At 37.4% G+C, this 24,740-nt stretch overlaps 1 protein-coding gene across 3 annotated transcripts in view; it reads right to left on the bottom strand.

Moving 5' to 3' along the window:
* The window catches only part of KLHL28 (kelch like family member 28), a 38,917-nt gene that overhangs the window by 6,286 nt on the left and 7,891 nt on the right, over window positions 1-24,740 (bottom strand). For all 3 annotated transcript variants that reach the window (XM_023222619.2, XM_023222620.2, XM_023222618.3), the window contains exons 2-4: window positions 15,077-15,975; window positions 3,873-4,316; window positions 725-933 (exon numbers count right to left, since the gene is read on the bottom strand). In XM_023222619.2, coding sequence (XP_023078387.1) covers window positions 725-933; window positions 3,873-4,316; window positions 15,077-15,975 — 1,552 coding nt within the window. The remainder of the gene's footprint in view (window positions 1-724; window positions 934-3,872; window positions 4,317-15,076; window positions 15,976-24,740) is intronic.

The following is a 24,740-nucleotide window of genomic DNA, read 5'->3' as shown; positions in this document are numbered from 1 at the left end:
TGTTCACTTAAGCATTTCACACTTTAGGGTTTTTGAACTTGGCATGCTCAACCTGGTAAGCATAGTGCAAATATTCCAAAATCCCAAATCCAAAACCTGAAACTCTTCTGGTCCTAAGCATTTTGGATAGGAAATATTCAACCTGTATGAGGAGTGCTCTCTAAAGCATTTCCATCAGTATCTTAAAACCTTTCCCTTAAAATGATGTGATGAGTTTGAGTTCAAAGAAAACAATTTCTCCCAAACCACAAGAGTGGATTTGTTTTTTTTCCAAGAACTCTGAAATCCAACCTTTTTGATCAACTATACCCCTTGGGGAAGAAAGAACATTTGAAAGTGAACATACAGATTACTGATGTACAACAGAAAACAAAACAGAACAATCCGAGGGTTGTATATATGTAACATATGAAAAGATGACATTTGTTACATGGACAAAAAGGGCTTCTATAAATATACACTCCAGTATAAGCATTTCCCAAAATGTATTCAGCAAGTTTGAGAAACAATAATATGCACACTGGCATATAAAAGTCATAAGAAATCTATATACTTTTGTCTAGCTAATTGTCTTTCAAGTTTACCACATACAAGTTTTTTTTTTTTTTTTTTTTTTCTGGACAAGTAATATTCCTACTGCTATATTCCAAGGAACTATTATTGCAATTACATCATTATAGAAAACACTGCCTTATACGTTTGGAAATTAATAAATTTTTATTACCTGTTCTAGGTTCTTTCATTGGTCTACACACAGTCCACTGATTTTGATGAGGATCGTATCTTTCAATGCTGGACAAATGTGAGACTCCATTATGTCCACCCACCACAAAAATAAAGCCTAGCATGACACCCACGCCAAAGTGAATCCTTTTATCTGCCATGGATGCAACCATCTCCCAGGAGTCCTTACTTGGATCATAACGCTCCACACTGCAAATATTTAAAAAAAAATTTAATTTACAGATCTTTTGTGTCATTCTTCCTGTCAAAGCAAAACTAAAACCCACTACAGCTTTAAAAGTTCACGTAATAGAGAGATATTAAATAAGAGTAGTCTGCCACAAATGCTTAGGTTTTGCTGATAAGATTGCAAGGATAAAAGCTTACCTTGTAAACAGGGTGCAATTCCATATGCTATTCCATTTTATTGTGCAAGCAGCAAAGTATATTAAGAGCACAGAACTTGGAGTCAGAAAACCTGGGTTCAAGTACTAATTCTGTACACCTAGGGCTGAATGAACCTTAGCTCTACTGCTGTGGATTTTGTGTAATCCTGAATAAGTCATTTCCTCTCACCTGCAAAAATGAGGATAGTGCAACCTCAAGGGATTCACGTAAGAATAAAGTCAAATGAGTATGCACGTGACTTTGAAAACCACTAATTGAATACAGATTTTTTTTTTTTTTTTTTTTTTTTTTTTGAGACGGAGTCTCGCTCTGTCACCCAGGCTGGAGTGAGGTGGCGCGATCTCAGCTCACTGCAAGCTCCGCCTCCCGGGTACACGCCATTCTCCCGCCTCAGCCTCCGGAGTAGCTGGGACTACAGGCGCCCGCCACCATGCCCAGCTAATTTTTTTGTATTTTTAGTAGAGACAGGGTTTCACCTTGTTAGCCAGGATGATCTGGATCTCCTGACCTCGTGATCCAGCCGTCTCCCTCCCAAAGTGCTGGGACTACAGGCGTGAGCCACCACACCCGGCCAGATTTTTTTTTGTTCCTAAACTTCATTTATTTTAGAGACAGGTCTCGCTCTGTCACCTAGGCTGGAGTGCAGTGGCACAATCATAGCTCACTGCAGTCTCAAATTCCGGGACTAAAGTGATCTTTCTGCCTCAGTCTCCTGAGTAGCTAGGAGTAAAGGTACATGCCCCCATGCCTGGCTTGAATACAGAGGTTTTTAGGATCTGCTATACAGTTAAGGGAAAGAGAAGAGGAAGGGTGGGGGGGGAACCTGTTTTTGTTTTGTTTTGTTTTGTTTTGTTTTTTCCCCTCACAGGAGAATTCATGTGGCTTACTGCAAAGCAATCACTGTAGATTGCATAGCACAAACTGGCTAATCATATGATCTCAGGGTGATTTAGGAGTACTCAGGAATTTGAGTCAAGGCTGTGTTCCAGAGAACCTGTGGCATTTCCAAGCTGCATTATGGAATCCAAATTAAATTAGAATTTTCAAAAAGGCTTCCCTAGAAAATTCTAGCAGCTGTTTAAGACTATGGTTTCCTCTGAAGGGGCACAAAGGCACGGAGGTAAGATTATTGGGCTTATTCTGGTCCTTACCTAATTTCCTGAAAAAACCATAAGCATTTAACAGGCTGTGACACTATTCTGGAGTTCATAATAGAGACTGGGTAACAATGTTTCTGAAAGAACTCCGGGATAGAATCCATTAGACCAAAATCATTGAAGAAGAGTTGATGAACTGCAGCAAGACTTTCAAGATAATCAAATTTAAAATACTTAACCTTTTATCTTACAAATTTTGGCCAGAAATTTTTCAAAGAATAGAAATGCATGTCTATGTTCCAAATATTTTTCCTTCAACTAAGGACAAAAAATGAATAAATAAATCAATAAATCAATAAATAAAAGGAGGAATACTTTGGCTTCAATAGAAGTAAAAATTTACAGATGAAATGCTGTTGTGCCATCACTTTCGCAGTAAACACACCTTGGCATTTGCAGAGGATGGGTTCCAGGATCCACCCCATCCCAAGGATACCAAAATCTGCAGATACTCAAGTTCCTTATATAAAACAGTATAATATTTGCATATAAGCTACACATATCCTCTTGTATACTTTAAATCATCTCTAGATTACTTATGATACTATGCAAATAGCTGTTATACTGTATTATTTTGTTTTTTATTATTGTAAATTTTTTCAAATATTTTTGATCCACAGTTGGTTGAATCTGTGGATGTAGAACCCATGGATATGGAGGGCTGACTGCATGACCTCTCATTAAAATACTCACAATCAAAATAACACAAATCACTCTAATTACTATTAAATATACAATCTTTTCTTTTCTTTCTTTCTTTTTTTTTTTGAGACAGGGTCTCTCTCACTTTGTTGCCCAGGCTGGAGTGTAGTAGTGCATTCCAGGCTCACTGCAGCCTCAACCTCCTGGGCTCAAGCAATCCTCCCACATCAGACTCCCAAAGTATTGGGATTACAGGCATGAACTGCCACACCTGACCAAAGATAAAACCTTTGGAACATCAATTTTCAATAAAGGTTCAGAATTATTATTAATTTCTCATATAACTAGTTACTTCATACTTTTATTTTCTCATATATATTTCTCCTTTATTCAGATAATACTACAGAATATAGATATCACAAATTCAAACTCTGGCAATAGTCAAATACCTGATGATACATGTATGATTACAGAAAAAAATTCAGAAAGGAATATTTAAATAAGGTTTTAAGTTTATGATGCATTATAATATTGTATAGACATACAGGAATTACATTTCTACTTCTTTATTCTATTAAGCAATACAATAAGAGACAATTTACATACCACACCACACACCACACCACAGATTTTGTGTGATGTAATGTACACACCACACAAAATCTAAAGTTGTCTAACTTCATCTGATTTTTAGGTTTCTGAGTTTTAAAATCTAGTCCATTTATACTGAATGAATGTAAAATTTAATGAGAGGGATTTGACTGTTAGGTTTGTATTAAACTCCCATTTAAAACAATTACAATTATATCCATGGAGCAGATTAAGTTTCCCAAATGCCGGAAGTTCATTCATACACATAAATTGTTTAAAACTCAGAAATTATTGCTAATGAGACTTTTAAAAATCCACAAACATATACGATTTAATTATTAAGTTAAATACCTGTTCATGTGGGCAGGACCATATCCACCAATGGCATATATCATTCCATCCAATACAGCTGCAGCAAAACAACTTCTTGTTGTAGTCATTGGTGCCACAGGTTGCCATTTTCTTATTTTGGGAATGTACTTCTCTACAGATTGTAAATAAGATTGTCCGTCATAACCACCTAAGGCATAAAGTTCTCCTGCAAGTACTACTACTCCAAGAGTACTTCGGCTTTCATTCATTCTCTCTAGAGAAGTCCAAGTATTTGTATCAGGATTCCAGCATTCTACTGAATTTTCATGTTTTCTGATAGTGACACCAGGACGCACATTAGTTTCAATACCACCTATAACATATACTTTTTGGTCTAAAACGCATATTCCAAATTCATAGCGAGGAATGTTTAGGGGTGCCAAACCAATCCAAGAGTCATTCTGAGGAAAGTACATCTCCACACTAAAGAATAAGCAGAAAAAAATTAAAATTTAAAAACCAAATTTTTAATCTTATTAGTAATCAGGGACACAAAAATTAAAACCACAATAAACCATGACACACCTTCCAAAGTGGCAAAAAATGTAAAGTCAGATAATAATTGTTGGCAAGAATGTGTAGCAAGAAATGCATACTCCCTTGGTGAGACTGTAAACTTGTATAAATTACTCTGGAAAACAATTTTACATTATCTAAAAAAGTTGAAGATACCTGTGTCCTGACTCAGCAATTACATTCCTATGTATCTACTCTTCTGAATGTCTATTATAATTTTGCATCTAGACACATATACACAAATGTTCATAGAAGCACAACACAATCATCCACCAAAAGGAGAATGGTTAAAGTGTACTTATGTGTCCTGTCTGAGCAACTCTACTGATGAGAAAGGCAGGCATACATATATATCCAAGGAGTGTTTACTGCAGTATTATTTGTAACAGCTCCAAAGTGGAAACAATCCAAATGTTCATCCACTATAGAGTGGATAAATAAATTGTGCCATATCATACAAGAGAATACTATATGGCAATGAAAGGAACAAACTATAGCTACATGTCTCTTGGGGAATCTTATACACATAATGTTGAGACAAAAAAGTCAAATTCAAAAGGATATTAACTAAGTTCAAAAACAGGTAAAACAAATCTCTGGATTAGGAATGAGGATAGTGGTCACCTTTGGGGAGGACAAGAAGGGAGCTCAAGGGTGGCTTTTGAGTGTTGGTCATACTCTGTTTCTTGAACTGGTTTGTAATGTTTACTTTGTGGTAATTCACTGAGCTTATATTTGGGATTTGTACATTTTTCTCTGTGCGTGTAACACTTTAATACTTAAAATTAAATTTTTTATTGTAGAAAGATGAAGTATATTATGCTTATACACTATATAACATATAAATTAAGTGAACCATTTCCTCATGCAATGTCACAGATGAATTTCACAAACATTGTTCAGTTAAAAAACATCTGTGAATAATATATATTACTGCACTTATATTAAAATGTGTAAAACCTAACAATATATTAGGGCACATTTAATATGTGGCAAAATTATAATGAAAAGGAAATAGTTAATATAAATTCAGGACAGTGGATACTTGTGGAGGAAGGGAGATGGTAGCAAGGAGGGGCACATGGGGACTTCAGAAGTATTGTTAATAGTCTGTGAAGCTGGTTGATAGGTACTCGAGTATTTATTCTTGATACCCTGCACCCATATACTATATAATCTTTTGCATATACATATATATCCTTACCCCCACCCCCAAAACCTGGGAAAAAGTAGCTAATGTCCCCAAACTCAATAATGTAACAGCATAAGAAAAGTCCTCCATCCAGCATAATCGAGGTATATTCATTCACTCAATAGTTACTGAATTCCTATTTAAAGTCAGTTTTTGTTATAATACTTGTTTTAAAAATGTGAAATTGACACAATGATATATGATGGAATACTTTGACCCTAACAAGGTTTAAAAGAGAATGGGAGATAAGGAAGTGAAAACAGGGGGTATAATTTTCCAATGATTTTTACTATAATGAGTAAAATAAATATGAGCAGGTAGCTATCAAGTGGGGCAGAGAAAGACCAAGGGGACCAGAGGGGATTAATTTAACCTGGAAGCTTAAACCAAAATGTGTTTGCATGCTGACAGTAATGATAGATATAGCACAGAGGGAGAAGGTAATGATATAGGAGAGAGATAGGATAAGTGGAAAAGCAAAGTCTTTGTGTAATGGAGAGTGAATGGAATCTAGTGAATAAGTAGAGAGGTGGAAAGGTTGGTCTTAGAAACAACTTGGTAGATTTGGTGTTGGGAAGATGGGCTAGTTCTCTTCTGGTTGCTTCCAACTTTTCAGTAGAATAAGAGGTAAAGGGAAGGGGTTTTGGATTTTTTAAGAGAGCAGAAGGTGTGAGACATGAGGGAGTCAAAGAATAAACTGATTAAGGAAATGCAGAGTGTTACTGGGGAGTGCTGAAGGCCCCATGTGAGATAAGTTAAAATGGGTATGTAGGTTTCTCTAGTTATATTCTGCTGCTCAGATGCAGCCATGGCATAAGTGGACAATTGAATTTAACTAGATGAGTATGACGGAGGAACAGAAAGGCAAAGGGCCATGGCATATTTAAAGGAATGATGACTGTGATGTTCCTCAAATCTAAGCTGGGTAAGCTGGGAAGATAAGAACATGTGGTGGTTAAAGAGCAATCAGTTCTACTAACTGATTATGGGGCCAGTTGATGAAGAATCCTGAAAGGGACAAAGACTCATTGGAGGGTGTGTACTGAAAGAAAGAAACTGGCAAGAAAAAAACCACTGTCAAAAGAGTGGAATGTGTGAACCAAGATTTTTGAATGTGTTGAAGTCACTGGTAATGACGAAGGCTGGCATCTGAAGTAGGAACAGTCTAGGACTGAGCCCTTAACCTGTGGGATATGGCTAACTCTTAAGATTTAGTGTCAGAATTGAATTTTTTTTTTTTTTTTTTTTTTTGAGACAGAGTCTTGCTCTGTCGCCCAGGCTGGAGTGCAGTGGTACGATCTGAGCTCACTACAACCTCCGCCTCCTAGGTTCAAGCAATTCTCCTGCCTCAGCCTCCTGAGTAGCTGGGATTACAGGTGTGCACCACCACGCTTGGCTAATTTTTTTTTTTTTTTTTTTAGTACAGACAGGGTTTCACCATATTAGCCAGGCCGGTCTTGAACTCCTGAACTTGTGATCTGCCTGTCCAGGCCTCCCAAAGTGCTGGGATTACAATCACAATCCACTGTGCCCAGCCCAGAATTGAACTGTTAAATACCTAGTTGATGTCAGAGAATTGGAAAATTGGTTGGTATGAGAGTAAGACTTCTCAGTTGATAGTAAGACTAAAGGTTATGATGATGGATTATCTAGAAGTTATGGATTTCTGGAGATGATTTAGCTAAATACATACAACGTATAATGTCATTAGTCCTTATGGTCTTTTGACGGTGTCTTAGTTCATTTTCTACTGATATAATAGAATACTACAGACTGGGTAATTTATAAAGTACAGGAGTTTATTTGGCTCAAGGTACTGGAGTCTGGGAAGTCCAAGAATATGGTGCTAGATTCTGGGAAGGGTCATCTCATGGTGGAAGACATCACATGGATAGCTAGCAAGCCTGTGCACAAGACAGAGAAAATGGCAGCCAGACTTATCCTTTTATCAAGAGCCCACTCCTGCAATAACTCACTCCCACAATAATGGTATTAACCCCTTCAAGAGGGCAGCACCTTCAGGGTCTAGTCACCTATTAAAGGCCCCACCTCCTAATACTGTTCAATGGCAATTAAGTTGCCAACATATGAACTTTGGGGAACACTTTCAAACCATAGAATTTTGCCCTGGCCTTCAAAAATTCGTGTCCTTCTCACATGCAAAACATATTCATTCCATCCCAATAGCCCCAAAAGTCTTAACTCATTCCGGCATCAACTCAGAAGTCCAAAGTCCAGAGTCTATCTAAATCATATATGAGCCAGAGTCAAGGCATGATACATCCTGAGGCAAATTACCTTCTTGCTATGAGCCTGAGAAATCAAAACAAGTTATTTACTTCCAAAACAGAATAGTGAGAAGGGCATAGGATAGATATTCTCCTTCCAAAAGGGAGAAATAGGAAACATAAAGGATAAGAGGCCCCAAGTAAATCCAAAACCCAACAAAGAAAACATTAAGTCTTTATTTTTATTTTTATTTTTTTTGAGACGGAGTCTCGCTCTGTCGCCCAGGTGGAGTGTAGTGGCGCGATCTAGGCTCACTGCAAGCTCCGCCTCCCGGGTTCACGCCATTCCCCTGCCTCAGCCTCCTGAGTAGCTGGGACTACAGGTGGCCGCCACCACGCCCGGCTAATTTTTTGTATTTTTAGTAGAGGCAGGGTTTCACCATGTTAACCAGGATGGTCTCCATCTCCGGACCTCGTGATCCGCCCGCCTTGCCCTCCTAAAGTGCTGGGATTACAGGCCTATGCCACCGCGCCCGGCCGAAAACATCAAGTCTTAAAGCTGGTGAATAATCTCCTTCGACTCCATGTCCTACTTTCTGGATACACTGGGGCAGGAGTTGGGCCCGCAAGACCTCTGGCAGCCCTGCCCCCATGACTTTGCTGGGCTTAGCCCATGCAGCTCTCACAGGTTGGAATCTTGTGCCTACAGTTCTGACAGGCTGACGCTGCACACGACTTGCACTACAGTTCTGTGGTTTTTGGGGATGGCCCCATTCCCATGACTCCCCTAGCCATTGCCCTAGTGAGGGTGCTCTGTAGTGCTTCTGCCTCAAAACAAGTTTCTGCTTGCCCCCTGTGCTATCTGCAACAGTCTTACAGTAGAAGGTAGCCATGCCCCCATAACTCTTGTAGTTTGCAAGCCTGTAGACTTAAAATCACATGGCCAACACCAAAGCTTACTACTTGTGCCTTCTAGAGTAGCAGCCTGAGCCACATCTGGGCCTATTTGAGCCACAGCTGGGGCAGCTACACTAGAATGTGGAGAGCAGACTCCCAAGGTGGCCATGGGCAGTGAGCACGTGGAGGGTGTCCCAGGCTTATCCCCCAAAACCCTTCTGCCCTCCTAGTGTTCTGAGACTACTATGGGAGGCACAGCCTTGAAGATCTTAAAATGCCTTCAGGCCTTTCTCCCATTGTCTTGACTAGTACTTGTCTCCCTTGTAACCAGTCATCTCTTCAGCACACATCCTTGGTTTACTCTCCTAAAAGATACCTTTTCACTTTTTACATGGTCAAGCTGCTAATTTTCCAAGTCTTTCTGTTCTGCTTACCATTTAATTATAAATTTCATTTTTAAATCATTCCTTCCCTCTTGCACCTTACTATATGCAGTTAAAAGCAGTCACAAAGCAGTCTGAATGTTCATTGCTCTGAAGTTCTGCATTCCATAAAGTCCTAGGACACTGATGTAATTCAGCAAAGGTCTTTGCTAATGTATAATGAGGATGGCCTTTACTCTCAGTTTCTGTTTGAGACCTCATCAGAATAGCTTTACTGTGCACATTTCTATCAACATTCTGATCATGCCCACTTATCTCTAAAAAGTTCCAGAATTTCCCTGTGGCTCTCTTTTTTTGAGCCCTCACCAGAATCACCCTTAACATTATTCTATTCACAGCAATCTAGGCTTCTTCTGGACTCCTACTTAAAATTCTTCCAACCTCTACCCATTAACCAGTTCCAAAGCCACTTCCATATTTTCAGATATTTGTTATAACAATGGTCCCACTTTTTTGTGCCAGATTTCTGCCTTGGTACATTTTCTGCTGCTATAACAAAATACCAGATAATTTATAAAGAATAGAAGTTTATCTGGTTTTCAGTTTTGGGGGCTGTAAAGTCCAAGAGTATGATGCCTGCATCTGGGAAGGGTCATCTCATGATGGAAGACATCACATGAAGTGCAAGCGAATATGTATGTTAGACAAAGAGAAAATGGAAGTAGGACTTACCTTCTTGTCAGGAGCCCAATCCTAAGATAACTAACCTACTCCCACAATAACAGCATTCATCCCTTCATGAGAGCAGGGCCTTATGGCCTAATAACCTTTTAAAGGCCCCATCTCTTAATATTGTTAAAACAGCAATTAAGTTTTCAAAACATGAATTTTGGAGGGACACATTTAAACTATAGCAGAGGGCAAATAATAATCAGTTCTAATATGAGTTTCATTCTTGACTTAGACCTGTGGTTTATAGTATTGAGATGAGTGATGTGGCTGAATGTCCATGAACATTTAACATATTTGCACAACTAGTCAAAAAATGCTTTCAATATATTGCCATCCTTATGACTCCTTATGTGTAAGTAGAAACAATACAGTTCTCAGAGCTTCCCCAATTTTCTTTTCTCTTCTTTTTTTTTTTTTTTTTTGAGATGGAGTCTTGCTCCGTCACCCAGGCTGCAGTGCAGTGGCGCAGTCTTGGCTCACTGCAGAGCTTCCCCAATTTTCTTAAGCTATCTACCCAATCTCCACTTTCTTCTCTAGCAGGCCTCCTTTCTTAATTAAAGAAAACTAAAACCACTGGACAAGTACTGTTTTAAACCCTTGCTTTCACCCCTCCCCCAGTCAGTAAACCTCAATTGTCTTGAGGCATAAAGAGTCTCTCTCTCTCCTATTCACAACTTTCTATCCTCACTTTTGATATCAATCTCTTCTATTTCCTCTAAGATCTTGCTCCATCAATAAGCATTCATCTATCTTATATCTTTACCCTATCCCTCTTTACTTATCTCTTTACTCATCTAATTATAAAAATACTTGGAAGCCTGAGGCGGGTAGATCACAAGGTCTGGAGTTCAAGACCAGCCTGACCAACATGGTGAAACCTTGTTTCTACTAAAAATACAAAAAGTAGCCAGACATGGTGGCATGTGCCTGTAATTCCAGGTACTCAGGAGGCTGAGGCAGGAGAATTGCTCGAACTCAGGAGGCGGAGGTTGCAGTGAGTTGAGATCACGCCACTGCACTCCAGCCTGGGCAACAGAAGGAGACACCTGGGCGACAGAGCAAGCCACTGTCTCCAAACAAACAAACAAAAAAAAACCTCGTGTCTTCAAGAACAAAATAAAACCAAACAAAACTTCCCCTGATGCTATAAGTTACTGCCTTAACTCTCTCCTTCCTGTCTCTAGCAAGATTCTTAAAAGTCTTCATTCAGTTTATTTCCTTAGTTTGTATTCACTTCTCAGCCCATTGTAATGTATCTACAGCATTTCTACAACTCTGCTTGAAATTACCCACCAAGGCCGGGCACAGTGGCTCACGCCTGTAATCCCAGTACTCTGGAAAGTCGAGGCGGGTGAATTACCTGAGGTCAGGGGTTCGAGACCAGCCTCAACATGGAGAAACCTCGTCTCTGCTAAAAATACAAAATTAGCCGGGCGTGGTGGTTCATGCCTGTAATCCCAGCTACTTGGGAGGCTGAGGCAAGAGAATTGCTTGAACCTGGGAGGCAGAGGTTGCGGTGAACTGAGATCACGCCACTGCACTCCAGCCTGGGCAACAAGAGCGAAACTCTGTCTCAGAAAAAAAAAAAAAAAAAAAAAAAAAGAAATTACCCACCAAAAGTCATTATGTTCTCCATAACGCCAAGTTTAAAAGCCACCTTTCCATTTTTTATCTTTCTGGATCTTTCCAGTGCATTTTAAATAGCTGATCACATTCCTTCCTTCTTGACACACAAATTCCTTGGCTTTTATGACGCTATTCACTTGGTTCTCCTATCGCTAAAAATGTTCCCCAGATTTTCATTCACAATCAATCCTTTTTCCTCTCTATATTTTCTCACCAGGCAAAAGGAGGAACATTTAACTGTCAATAACTCCATCAAAGACTTCATAGTTTTAATTCATACTTCTAAACTATACTATATGCTGATGACTTTCAAATTTGCAGCCCTGAACTCTTCTTTGAGCTGTGCACTCATATACAGCTACCACAGAATATCCTTTACCTAGATATTTCATGGGCATTTCAAACTCAATGTGTCCAAAACTTTTCCCCTGAAAGTGGCTTCTCCTCCCATATTCTTTCTCTCTCTCTCTGCATATATGAACCACCCATGTAATCATCTAATCAAAAGAACTCATTCATCTTGGATTCCTCCCTCTTCCTCATCATGCCTCTCTCATATCCATTCAAACACCAAATCCTGTCAATTTACTCTCTTAAAACATTTTTAAAAATGAATGTCCCATTCTCTACCTTCACTACTTCTAGGATCTCATCATCTCTTGCCTATATTAGATAAGAGGTTCTACAACAACATCTTATTTAATCAATCTGATATTAATCCTGGCCTCTCAATTTTTCCCATAATACAGCTAGAATGATCTAATATACAAATATGATAATTTCACTAACCTCCTTAGAATGGTTTTGTAACCCATATAAAAGTCTTTTTTTTTTTTAAATCATGGCATACAATATCTTCTTTGACTAGGTTCAAAGACCACTGCTTGACACTTCTTGGTTAGAACACTCTACTTCTGAATACCAATCAGCTTTTAGTTTCCTGAATATCCCATAATGTATCGTGCCATTGTGTCTTTGCATATTCCCTGTGATCTTTCTTCTTTCTCTGCTTGATTCTTGCTTAGCATTCAACACTCAACTTGTACATGAAGTTCTCTACAATTTCTCTTCCCTAAATCCCCTAGATGGGATAAATGGCTGTCTTTAATGTTTCTATAAAATTATCTTGATCATTGCATAAACATTATGTATTATTTTCTATATGTCTCCTTTACTAAATTATGAACTTGTTGAAGGTTAATTATCTAGCAGTGTATCTGATGCACAGGTGTTTAATATCTTTTGTAGAGTTAAGCCGAATGATCACTCAGGTTGGTTTCAATTTTTCCAGAGTTATAATAATGCTGCAATAATCAGTTCTGTGCAAATACTTTTAATTTTAAAAATTTTATTATGATAGATTCTATGATAAAAGATTACTGTGTCTAAAGATATGAACAGGTCTTATTAATCTTCAATAATTTGTTATTTTTAATAGTTGAGAAAATAAGAGGCAACTGCTCAAAAATTTTTACACTATAGGCCAGGTGCAGTGGCTCACGCCTGTAATCCCAGCACTTTGGGAGGCCAAGGCAGGCGGATCATGAGGTCAGGAGATGGAGATCATCCTGGCTAACACAGTGAAACCCCGTCTCTACTAAAAATACAAAAAATTATCTGGGCATGGTTGCAGGCGCCTGTAGTCTCAGCTACTCTGGAGGCTGAGGCAGCGGAATGGCATGAACCTGGGAGGCAGAGCTTGCAGTGAGCCGAGATTGTGCCACTGCATTCCAGCCTGAGTGACAGAGACTCCATCTCAAAAAACAAAAAATTTTTTTTTACACTATAAATACATATTTGGAAATTTTTGTCATAATATTTACTAATATAATTTACTTTATGCCAGTAACCAGTGTTTCAGAATAAGAGTTAAACAATCAATTCGTGTAGCTAACATAACTAATGTTCTATGTGTAGCCCAGTCTCAACACTACTAGTTTTAGATTAAAGTTAAAATGTACTATGAGGCTGGGTGCGGTGGCTCTTGCCTGTAATCCCAGCACTCTAGGAGGCCGAGGCGGGTGGATCACCTGAGGTAAGGAGTTCAAGACCAGCCTGGCCAACACGGTGAAACTCTGTTTCTACTGAAAATACAAAATTAGCGGGGCATGGTGGCACATGCCTGTAATCCCAGCTACTTGGGAGGCTGAGGCAGGAAAATCACTTGAACCTGGGAGGCAGAGGTTGCAGTGAGCTGAGATTGCACCACTGCACTCCAGCCTGGGCAACAACAGCCAAACTCTGTCTCAAAAAATAAAAAATAAAAAATAAAATAAATAAATAAATAAATAAAATGTATTATCAGACTTCTTTTTTTTTTTTTTCAAGACAGGGTCTCATTCTGTCACCCAGGTTAGTGTGCAAATGTGCATTCATAGCTCACTGCAACTTCAAACTCCTGGGCTTAAGCAATCCTCCCGCCTCAGCCTCCCGAGTGACCGGGACTACAGGAGTGCAACACAGTGCCCAGCTAATATTTTAAATTTTTTGTAGGGACAGGATCTCGTTATATTGCCAAGGCTTGTCTCAAACTCCTTCCTCAAGTGATCCTCCTGTATAGGCCTCCCAAAGTGCTGGGATTACAGGTATTGCGAGACTTTTTAAAGATGCAGAATTTATCAGTTGCCATTGATGAAACATCAAGTTTCCTAATACTGGAAAGGGAAAAGCAATATACCAAATTTTTGGAAATGGTCAGAAATCCACAGTATTAAAAAATATATATTAAACACAAAAGTTTTCATGAAGCCATTCTATCTAAGAAAAGCAAAAATAACTTTAAGCTATATTTTCAATGTATAAAAGTTACTAGTATAATGCACCAAATTAAGGCGAACTATCACCATGGGCCAAATTTAGCCCACTAGCTATTTTTATAAATAAAGTTTTATTGGAACACATCCATGTTCATTCATTTATGTATTATCTATGGCTGCTCTCACACTACAATGGCAGAGTTAAGTAGATGCCACAAAGATTACATGGCTCACAAAGTCTAAAATATTTACTGTTTGGTCCTTTATAGAAAAAGTCTGACAATTCCTAATCTAAGTTATTGGGGTGGGGGCGGGGAACATACTTCTTAATGCTGTCTTTTAAAAATACTTACACTGAAGAAAACTAATTGCACTTAAAGTACATAATTTATATCAGTATCCTGTTTTTTCTCATTTCTTTGGTAGCACTTCTAATGAACTGTTTTTATTCAAACCCATTCCTGTCACCAGTTCCCTCACCACAGGTTCCTAGTTCTCTTCTTTGGTATCTTCTGATATAATTGACAATAATAATAAAGTCTCTTCTGATGTGGTCTGACTCAAAGATGTAAATGGTTCCAGAAAAAAAAAAAAAAGACATAAAATGGAGTAAAAGTTTGTGAGTAACCAGGCAGATAAAGTGTGCACTTGGGGAGGTGGTTAATAATTGAGAGTATTGTAGAGAATGAATGACAATAAAAACAATCATGTAACTATTTTAGGAAGAAGAAAAAAAAAACTAAAAAGGAGGAAAGAAAAGTAAAAACGAAAATCAAACTATTTTTAAACTATAGAAAATCTGCACATTTAAAAGCATAAAAGCATCATTCATTTAGGAAAGCCTTCTATTTACCTATCCAAACAGGCAAAGAGTCCAGATTTCCCTCCTACTGCACAAAGTACTTTGGGAGCACAGCGAGGTCGTGTCATCAAGACTGTCTGATGAGAGAGTCTATGTTCAGGCATAAAGTGGTACTTTAGGGCTTCATTCAAAAGATGTTTACAAGTACGATCATCACGAATAAGATGATTTGCTTCATATAGTCTAGTGAGAAACTTAACGCTTAACAATGGTAATCGTACACTGTTTAGTAACTGTGCTAAGTATTTCTGGCGTTCTTGTACATCATACTTGATCCAAGACTCTAATGCATAAAAAACAGTCTCTTCAGTAGCTACATTCAAACAGTCATTGGAAACAATTTCATCCAAGTCAGCATGTGTAAGCTCAAAAAACTCTTCAGTCTGGCAAACAGCTTCAAAATTCTGGCATATGTATTTAGTGGCTGCCAAATAAAGGTCATGGCAACCATACGTTTCTGCAAAACGAGAAATTCCAATACAATTACCAGGATCAAGTTGGCTTTCAAGAAATGCACAACATTCTTTCAGGACAAGTTTTATCTGGAGTAGGTTTGCTGCTGGCAGGAGAGATTCAACTGTGTCCTGAGATATAAAAACAGTCCCTGTATAGGCATATTCCACAATGGCCTGGAGAGCAGTTTCATCAATGCATTGAAATTCAACCTCACTGTTCTCTTTTTCAGAAAGGTTTCCAGTGAACATAGCTTTGAAATACGGGCTGACGCTAGCAAGTACCACTTTGTGAGCATGAATTTTAACATCACCTACTCGAAGAATGATATCACAGAGTTCGTGATGTTGGCGAAGAAGATTCAAGCCCTGCAGAAGTTGTTCAGAATGCAAGTGGGTTAAGTTAGCAAGCATGTAGGTCGGGGATGTGTGGTCCATCTACAGAAAAATAAAAAAGCATAGACAGTTATTTCAAAGTAATCTTGTCAATAATACTGCTTTTCAAATAGTACAGAATAATCAGATTCGTAATTTATTTGCCTGTTCATTGGTTTTTAAATACTTCATAGGAAATACTAGAACTAGAGGCTTTCAGAGTTAGAAGGGATTTAACAATCATATAATTCAACGTATTTATTGTAGATATTAGGAAATGGAAGCCCAAAAAGTTACATGAGATGCCCCAAACCATAAAAATCTCTGACAATGGACTTTTGGATCAAAACTCTACCAACTTTTTCATTTTGTTTCCCTTGCATTAAATTCAAGTCTGAGCTACCACTGAAATAAAATGAAAATATGAGGGGAAAAACTTGCTTAAAGTAAAATTATATGTAGAACAAACAACACTATTTGCCAACCAACAGATGCTTTAATTGGACAGAAATTTCATATTAACACACTTTACCCAAAATTCCAATAATTGCTTTGATAGAGGGTACTGAATTTAATGAAGGTACCATTACTACCAATTAATTTAATTACTTATGAACAGAATCCAAAGTTTCATAACGAGGGCAATAAGGCTCACTTACTGATCTATATATATCATACCCACTCAACTTTTTTTTTTTTTTTTTTTTTTTTTTAGATGAAATCTCACTCTGTCGCCCAGGCTGGAGTCCAGGGGCACGATCTTGGCTTACTGCAACCTCTGCCTCCCAGGTTTAAGCAATTCTCCTGCCTCAGCCTCCCAAGTGGCTGGGATTACATGCACCTGCTAACACGCCTGGCTAATTTTTATATTTTTAGTAGAGATGAGGTTTCACCATGTTGGCTAGGCTGGTCTCAAACTCCCAACCTCAAGTGATCCACCTGCCTCAGCTTCTCAAAGTGCTGAGATTACAGGTATGAGCCACCACACCTGGCCTCAACTCTTGATCATTAATTCAGATCATGCCCACTCAATCTACTTGCCACTTTGTGCTTCTGGAAGATGAAAAAGAATAAAAATAGCAGGGAAGAAAAAGGATGAGAAAGAAAAGAAAGTGGAGAGATAATAAAGACTATGGTAGGCAGAATAATGACTCCCCAAATGACATTCACATCCCTATCCCTGGAACTTGTGAAAATTACTTTATATGGCAAAAAGGGACTCTGTAAAGGATTAAAAATTTTGAGATGGGGAGATGATACTGGATTATCTAAGTAGGTCCAAAATGCAATCAACATGTACCTTTTAAGAAGGCACAAGGAGACGTGACACAGACAGAAGAGGAGGTCATGTGACTAAAGAGGCAGCGACTGGAGTGCTGCAGTCACCAACCAAGGAATGCTGGCAGTCACCAGAAGCTAGAAGAGGCAAGAACAGATTCTCCTGTAGATCTTCTGGGAGGAGCATGGTCCTGCCACCTTAATTTTAGCCCACTGACACTAATTTCAGACTTCTGGCTTCCAAAACTGTGAGAGAATACATTTCTTTTGTTTTAAGCAACTGAGTTTGTGTAATTTGTTACAGCAACCTTAAGAATTAATACATGAATATTTCAGAATGGACTGTAGCAGTTGCTTAGATGAGACCAAAGGAATATAGGACATGTATATAATATAAGCTATTTCCTTCCTGTCTCATTCACATTTCAGTCACAAATTATGGCAATAACAAAAAAGTACATTTGGTTTCCATCTTAAAACCATCAATTCCATCAATTAAAACATTTTGAACACTATTGAGAGAGTAAAGAACGTCATTCTTGTACATTTTTAAGCGGAAAAAATCCAACTCTTGAAATTTTTATCTTCGTCAAGTACGTGGTTGTTTCATACTTATTTCACACTGAATTTTAAGTCAGTTAATAAATTATGTTAATATGGCCACTTTACGGCTGATAACAGCCTCTATTGCTGATCTCTGCAAATAATCTCACACCTATCTACCAGAAAAATTCTCAAATGTTATTGCAGTCATGGTATAAACAAGTCCCAAGAAGCTTCTGGGTCTTCCAGTAGATACTCTTTTTCCAGAACATAATACATACTAGTAAGACGATGGCAATCAGAAGGCATAAGTTTAGATCTGTACACCTTCTGTTAGTTACTCCAGTGTTCACGTTTTTAACCTATGTAACTTCTTTTAGCCTCAGTTTTATGAAAAAGTTAAAATCTAGACTTAAAAGTGAGGAATGAATAATAGGAAAGGCAAGTCGATAGAAAAAACAGGTAATGGGGTTAAGAAAGCAATCCTTGTTAACTTTACCTTCTCAATCTTTGTTTTCCTTATTTGCAGAATGAGATCAAAATAATACCTGTACTTTATTATTCAGGTATTAATGTAGCTGAGGTTTTTGAGGATCAAATCAGACAATGTACATAAAAACATGATAAACTATAAGAATAAGTGATATTGTACTACAGTAGTACTATGCTAGTAGTGAGGCAATAGAGATAAAGCAATATCAGTGAAGAACACAGACTTTGGAAATATAAGGTAATGAGTTTTAGTCCCATCTGGATCTTGAATTGTATTATTAGGGGGAATAATAGGTACCAGCCTTTCTTAATCTAAGTACTAACTGTTTGATTCATAAAATAAGAATACCCCACTTATCTCAGAAGTTTAACTGAAAGTGATTCTCTAAATTATAAAGTTCTACACAATGTACAGCTTGAGGTGTTAAGAATATAGTATTTACGCTTCAGTGTACTAAACTGCCGCTTCCCAATATCCCCACTTTCACTAATTCCCATTCTTTCCCACAATGACCTTTTACTCTTATGATGCTCATGTAATGACTATAGCTCTATATAAAACTTGCTATCTCCCAAATATTTTCTTACCACACGTTAGATTTTGTCTATAACCTTCTCCTCTCATCTTCCTTTCCTCCACTTCAAATTCTCAAAACTGAAGATCAAAAATTAACTTTACCTGGATGTCTATAAGCATTTATTTACTATATTCCTTTTATTTACTAATTTACTATATTCCATTTATTTACTAATTCCTGCAATTAATTCAATTATATGAGTTGCTCTGTAAAACATACTCCCTTCAACTCTCATTTTCTGATTTAACAAGGAGAATGGTAGACTAAAAAGTGAAGGATGAACAACAGAAAAGGAAAATGTATGGGAAAAATAAGAGAAGGGATTGAAAAAGGAGACCTAGTCACTTTGTAAATTCATCTCTCTCTCTCAGACTAAACAATTATGTTTCAAGATATTTAAAAGAGCCTGAAAATGGGATTCTTGAATCATTACCAATGCCACAGGACTGAAGACTATTTTCAAAAATAAGACAGTAAATTCTATAATATGGTAAGATTTCTGTTAATTTCAGATAAGATTCTAAAATAAATTATTAAAGATTTGACTTGCGAATACCAATAAGAAGATGTAGAGATCTTCAGGATTAGGATGTATGAGCTAAAAATAATAAGACATGTTACAGACTAGGTTTGTTTCTTTTTAAAAATGTATTTAGAAGACTTGTAGATCAGAAAAGTAAACTTGATATTTAACTAGATATTAGTAAATAATTTTATAATGCCCTTCATGATTTTTCAAAGAACAAAACTAAAAAATATATAAGCTAGTTCAGTTAGCTAAATTAGCAACTGGTGGAACAAATACCCCCCATTAAGTATACTACTTAATGGAATGAGGCCTAGAGGGGTGTTCCTAGTGGTATTCTATAAGGCCAAGATGAAGATACATAAGTCCTGAACTTTGAAGATGACCTGAAGCTGCAAAGGACAGCAAAAGCATTGACTAACACAATAAGGATCCCGAAAGACCTGCTATCTAACAAGAACAAATTTAAAAGGGATCAACGTAAAAATTCTATAGCGGATTCCAAACCAACTACCCAAAGTATAGAATAAGAGAGAAAACACGCATCTGTAGGACGTGTTTAACAGGTTTAGGGATTTTAATTGCAGTACTATTTTAACACCATAAACTTATGTGGGTTTAAGCTGCATTAACAGAACTATAATAGACAGAAATACAGAGGAGAAATTTTTGCTTTGCTCTGCAAATGTCAATCCATATCTGTAGTACAGATTATGGGTATCATCCTTTGAAAGGGATCTAAACAAACTGTAACACCTGATGAAGAGAAGAAATTCAAATCAGGTCTTACAGGTAATGGAACTGAGGTACTGAGTCTGGGAAAAAAGAAGGTCTGAGTCATCACACAAAAAACCAAGGAATGAAAGTTAACAACAACAGGAATAACAATTATAATATAGGGTTGTTCTGAGGATTAAATGAGTTTACACATAAAAAGGGCTCAGAATAGTGTCTATCACTTAGTAGGCTCCTAATAAATATGAGTTATTACTAGTAAATTTTTTGATTTGTCCCTTGAGAGGTATTCAACTTTCTATGTTGCACTACCTCTCACTATTAGATAAGAAATCCACTCTGCCTTCTCTGATACCCTGGGCAACCACAAGTACCGCAGAATTGTTGATTCTCAAATTAACGTTATGAATTATTGACTAGATTCATTTTTAATATAAGTAAGAATCACATAGTGATAGATCCTATATTGCTAACCTAATTTTTGTGTACTCAATTCAAAACTGGTAAATTACCATCAACATATGACATGCATGCATGACACAATATAGGTCTGTAAATACACATATACATATATGTACACACACAACACGTGAATATACACACACGCATATATTTGTATGATACGCAGTATGGTTTTAAGAGGCTGGGCTTTCGTATCAGGCTTCCCAGGTTACAGTACAATGGTATGTATTGTTTAACAGCTATGTGACCTTGGGAAACTCAGTCAAAAGTCTCAGTTTTCCCATTTGTAAAAAAGCAGACAAAACTGTATAAAAAGTAGTTGTAAATATGCCTTTCTATGTGCTGGTACGTAAGCACTCAATAATTGGTAGATGTGATTTATTTTTATTGTTCATCAACCTTAAAAAAGCTTGGTTATTGCCAACCATATCCATGAAACGCCTTTCCTTCCATGCATACCAAAAAAGGAAGGAAGTTTGCTTACTGTCCAGGGAACAAATACCTATCAAAACCAGGCCAAAGCCTCATTAATTCTATCAGTAAAGAGACATATAAGCCATTTTAAAATTTAGATGGCTTATTAGATTTAGATAGTTTATTACTTAGAGAGTGAATAGAAGATTAGCCAAGGAGTAAACTGCCTGGATCCTTGTCCTGCACATCAAAAATGGTAACACAAAAAAGGGGCTGGCCCAATGTAAACTATGGCTAAGCAGTTTTCTATTCTGTAGCTCTATTTTAAGGGTGTGGGGTGGGGTCAAAAGTCTAATACCTAATCACAACCAGGGAAGTGAAGAGAAACTGTCTCATGACACACTTCTAGGGGAAATAGAGAGGTGAGTGGGAAATTCGGAGATGACCTCATAGCAGCTCCTTAGAGGCCTCTCACCCTCTCATATTCCAGGAGAATCACCAGGTGTGTCAAGCCACAGATAAGCTGCAGTCCTGAGGTCCAAGTCTTTGCCTATATGGATACATGCAAGGTGACCAGAGTACCACGACAAAGTTGTTCCCCTACACTTATGCCCCTATTTCTCTATCTCACTTTTCTAGATCTATGTTGTTAAAACCTTTTAAATAATTTCTGACCATTCCAACTAGTGAGTAAAACATTCTATTCATTTGAATCAGCAATGGTTCATTTTACTTCATGATAATATAAATTATCAAAGTGTTTAAAATGGGCCAAAGAAAAGGCACTGATAAAGGTAACTTCATAAAAAAAAAGCCTATGCATATGTTTATAATTGTATTAGATGCAAATGACATACTTTCATTCCTTGTAAGAAGTACTGAGAATAAAGTTTAATTTTAAAAATTATAGTTTTAATGCTTAATCAAAACAATGTCAACTAGTAACTTCAACAAGGCAAGGTAAAAATAGGGAACAACTTAAAATGAATTACACTAGCAGTCTGCCATAACATAATTCTTTTGCTTTGTTTCATTTTTGTTTTTAAGACAAGGTCTCATTCCTGTTGCCTAGGCTGGGGTGCAGGGGCAAGATCTTAGCTTACTCACTGCAGCCTTGACCTCCTGGGCTCAGGTGATTGTCCCACTTCAGCCTCCCAAGTAGTTGGGACTACAGGCACACACCACCACGCCTGGCTAGTTTTTGCATTTTTTTGCAGAGAAGGAGTTTCACCATGTTGCCTGGGCTAGTCTTGAACTCCTGGACTCAAACGATCACCCATCCTGGCCTCCTAAAGTGCTGGGATTGCAGGTGTGAGCCACTGATCCTGGCCAAATTAATTCTTAAAATTTTTAATTTGGCCCCTTTCCTCTCTCAAAAAATATGACTTTAGAAAAATGCGCAGAACTCTAACATTTTCGAATACAGAGTTTTTAAACCAGTGATTTTCAAAATATGTTCCTCGCACCAAGAGCATTAGCAACATTTGGGAACTTGCTAGAAATGTAAATTCTTGAGCCCCATCACAGTTGTAAGCAATCAGAAACTACATGGGTCATTGGGGTTGCAGGAAATGGACAAACTGTGTTTTAAGTCCTCCAGGTTATTCTTAGGCAAAAGTTCCAGAACCAGTTAAAATATTTATAGCTCAAGTTTAACAGCTTAAAAATGACTGAAAATTATTTCTAAGAAATATTTAAAATAATTTTTTTTAGAGACAGGGTCTTACTATGTTGCCCAGGCTGGAGTGCAATGGATATTCAGAGGCATGATCATGGCTCAATACAACCTCAAACTCCTAGGCTCAAGTGATCCACCTGCCTCAGCCTCATCAGTAGCTGGGACTACACCACTGTGTTTGACTCAAAAACTATAATGCCTTCAAAATTATAAATGACAACTGTAACTATATTTGGTTCTCAGCTATCTACCCATAAATGGCTAAAAAACTAATTCAAAGAAGCAACACTTTCCAATCTTCAAAGCCCCACATTTGTCAAACAGTTTTACACTGGCAGTTTCATTTACCTCAGTAACCACTTTGCGTAAAAGGACGTGTTTGTACCATAAAAAACAGGAAAGAACAGTGAGTAAAAGCATTAATTTTAGAGTTGGAGACACTTGGATTTAAGTCTACATTTGCTACTTAATAGCTGGGCTATTTGATACTTGGGCAAACTACTTATTCTTAGCTTAAACATTCTTATTTGTAAAATTTGTTGTGGATTAATAGGATTAAATGAGAAGTATGTAAGGAAAAATAGATCAATGGAGAGCAGAAAATATAAAAGTAGATCATTTAGATATGCAGGTTTAGTATATGATAAAAGTGGCATCTAAGCAAGGGAAAATAGAAACGTTTAAATGTGTTGAGATAACAGAATGGCCATATGAAACAGGTAAAACTAGATTTCTGCTACATACCTACACCAACAGGATAAATTCCAAATGAATCAGAGGTATATATATGAAAAATGTAATTATATAAATATTAGAATGAAATGGGGGTGAAAACATGTTGAAATTTAGTCCCCAATGCGGCAGTATTGAGAGGAAGGGCTTTTAAGAAGTGATTGGCAGAGTCCTTATGAACGAATTGATCCACTTACGGATTAACAAATTAATGTGTTAGCAAATTAAAGGGGATTTATCACAGGAGTGGGACCAGTGGCTTTATAAGAAGAAGAGAGAGAGCTAAGCTAGCACACTCACAGCCCCCTCACCATGTGAGGCCCTGTGCTGCCTTGGGACTCTGCAGAGTTCCTACCAGCAGGAAGGCTCCCACCAGATGCAGCCCCAAGAAAGCTCGCACCAGGTGTGGCCCCCTTGACCTTGGACTTCTCAGCCTCCATAACTGTAAGAAATAAATTCCTTATATTTATAAATTACCCAGTTTCAGATATTCTGTTACAAGTAACAGAAAACAAACTAAGACAACCTGAGATTAGGGAACAGTTTCCTAACTTTGAAACAAAATCCAGAAGACATCGATGAAAAAATAGGTAAAACTGACTACATTTTAAAAACTTGGAATAAAGAAATCATAAGTAAAAATATAAATGAGACTGGGAAAAATATTTGTAGCATATATAAAATTTTTATCAGTAATTATAAAATATTTCTAAAATTCTCTAGCCCTATAGGAAAAATTGGTTAAAGAAATGAACAGATGTTTGTTAAAAATATAAATGGTTTTAACCATACAAAAATTGCTCAACTTCACTTAAAATCAAATAAATTAATACATAGAGTTAACAATTTTCTCTTGACAGCATACTCTCTGTTGGTGAGGATGTGAGAAACAGGGTATCTCACTGATTGCTGTGTGAATAGAAAATGATACAAAACCTCTGGAGGTAAATCTGTCAAAATGTAGCAAAATTACATTTGGATTTATCCTTTGACCCAACAACCCTACTTCTAAGAATCTATCCAAAAATTACAAAGGCAAAAATGTATAAAGACACATTCATATGGCTAATAATAATTGCAGGTCCATTTATAAAAACAAAAGAATATACTCATGTTTCTTATTCCTCATATTTGAGAGACCAAAAGGCAACTGACCAAGAATTTTAAAACAACTCTCACGTCCAGCAACAAAAGAATGGTTGTGAAAACTATAGAGCAGCCACACAATGGAGTACTATACAGCAATGAAAAGGAACGGGGAATCTCTGTATGGAATACTCCGCAGTGATCTCCCTGATCTAAGCAAAGTGTGTTTAGTGTGTCACCATTTATCTATGAAAGGGAAGATTACTTGCTGGGCGCGGTGGCTCAAGCCTGTAATCCCAGCACT

This window comes from Piliocolobus tephrosceles, chromosome 6 (assembly GCF_002776525.5).
Source record: "Piliocolobus tephrosceles isolate RC106 chromosome 6, ASM277652v3, whole genome shotgun sequence".
Lineage (NCBI taxonomy): Eukaryota > Metazoa > Chordata > Mammalia > Primates > Cercopithecidae > Piliocolobus > Piliocolobus tephrosceles.
This window is presented reverse-complemented; position numbering and strand designations above follow the sequence as displayed.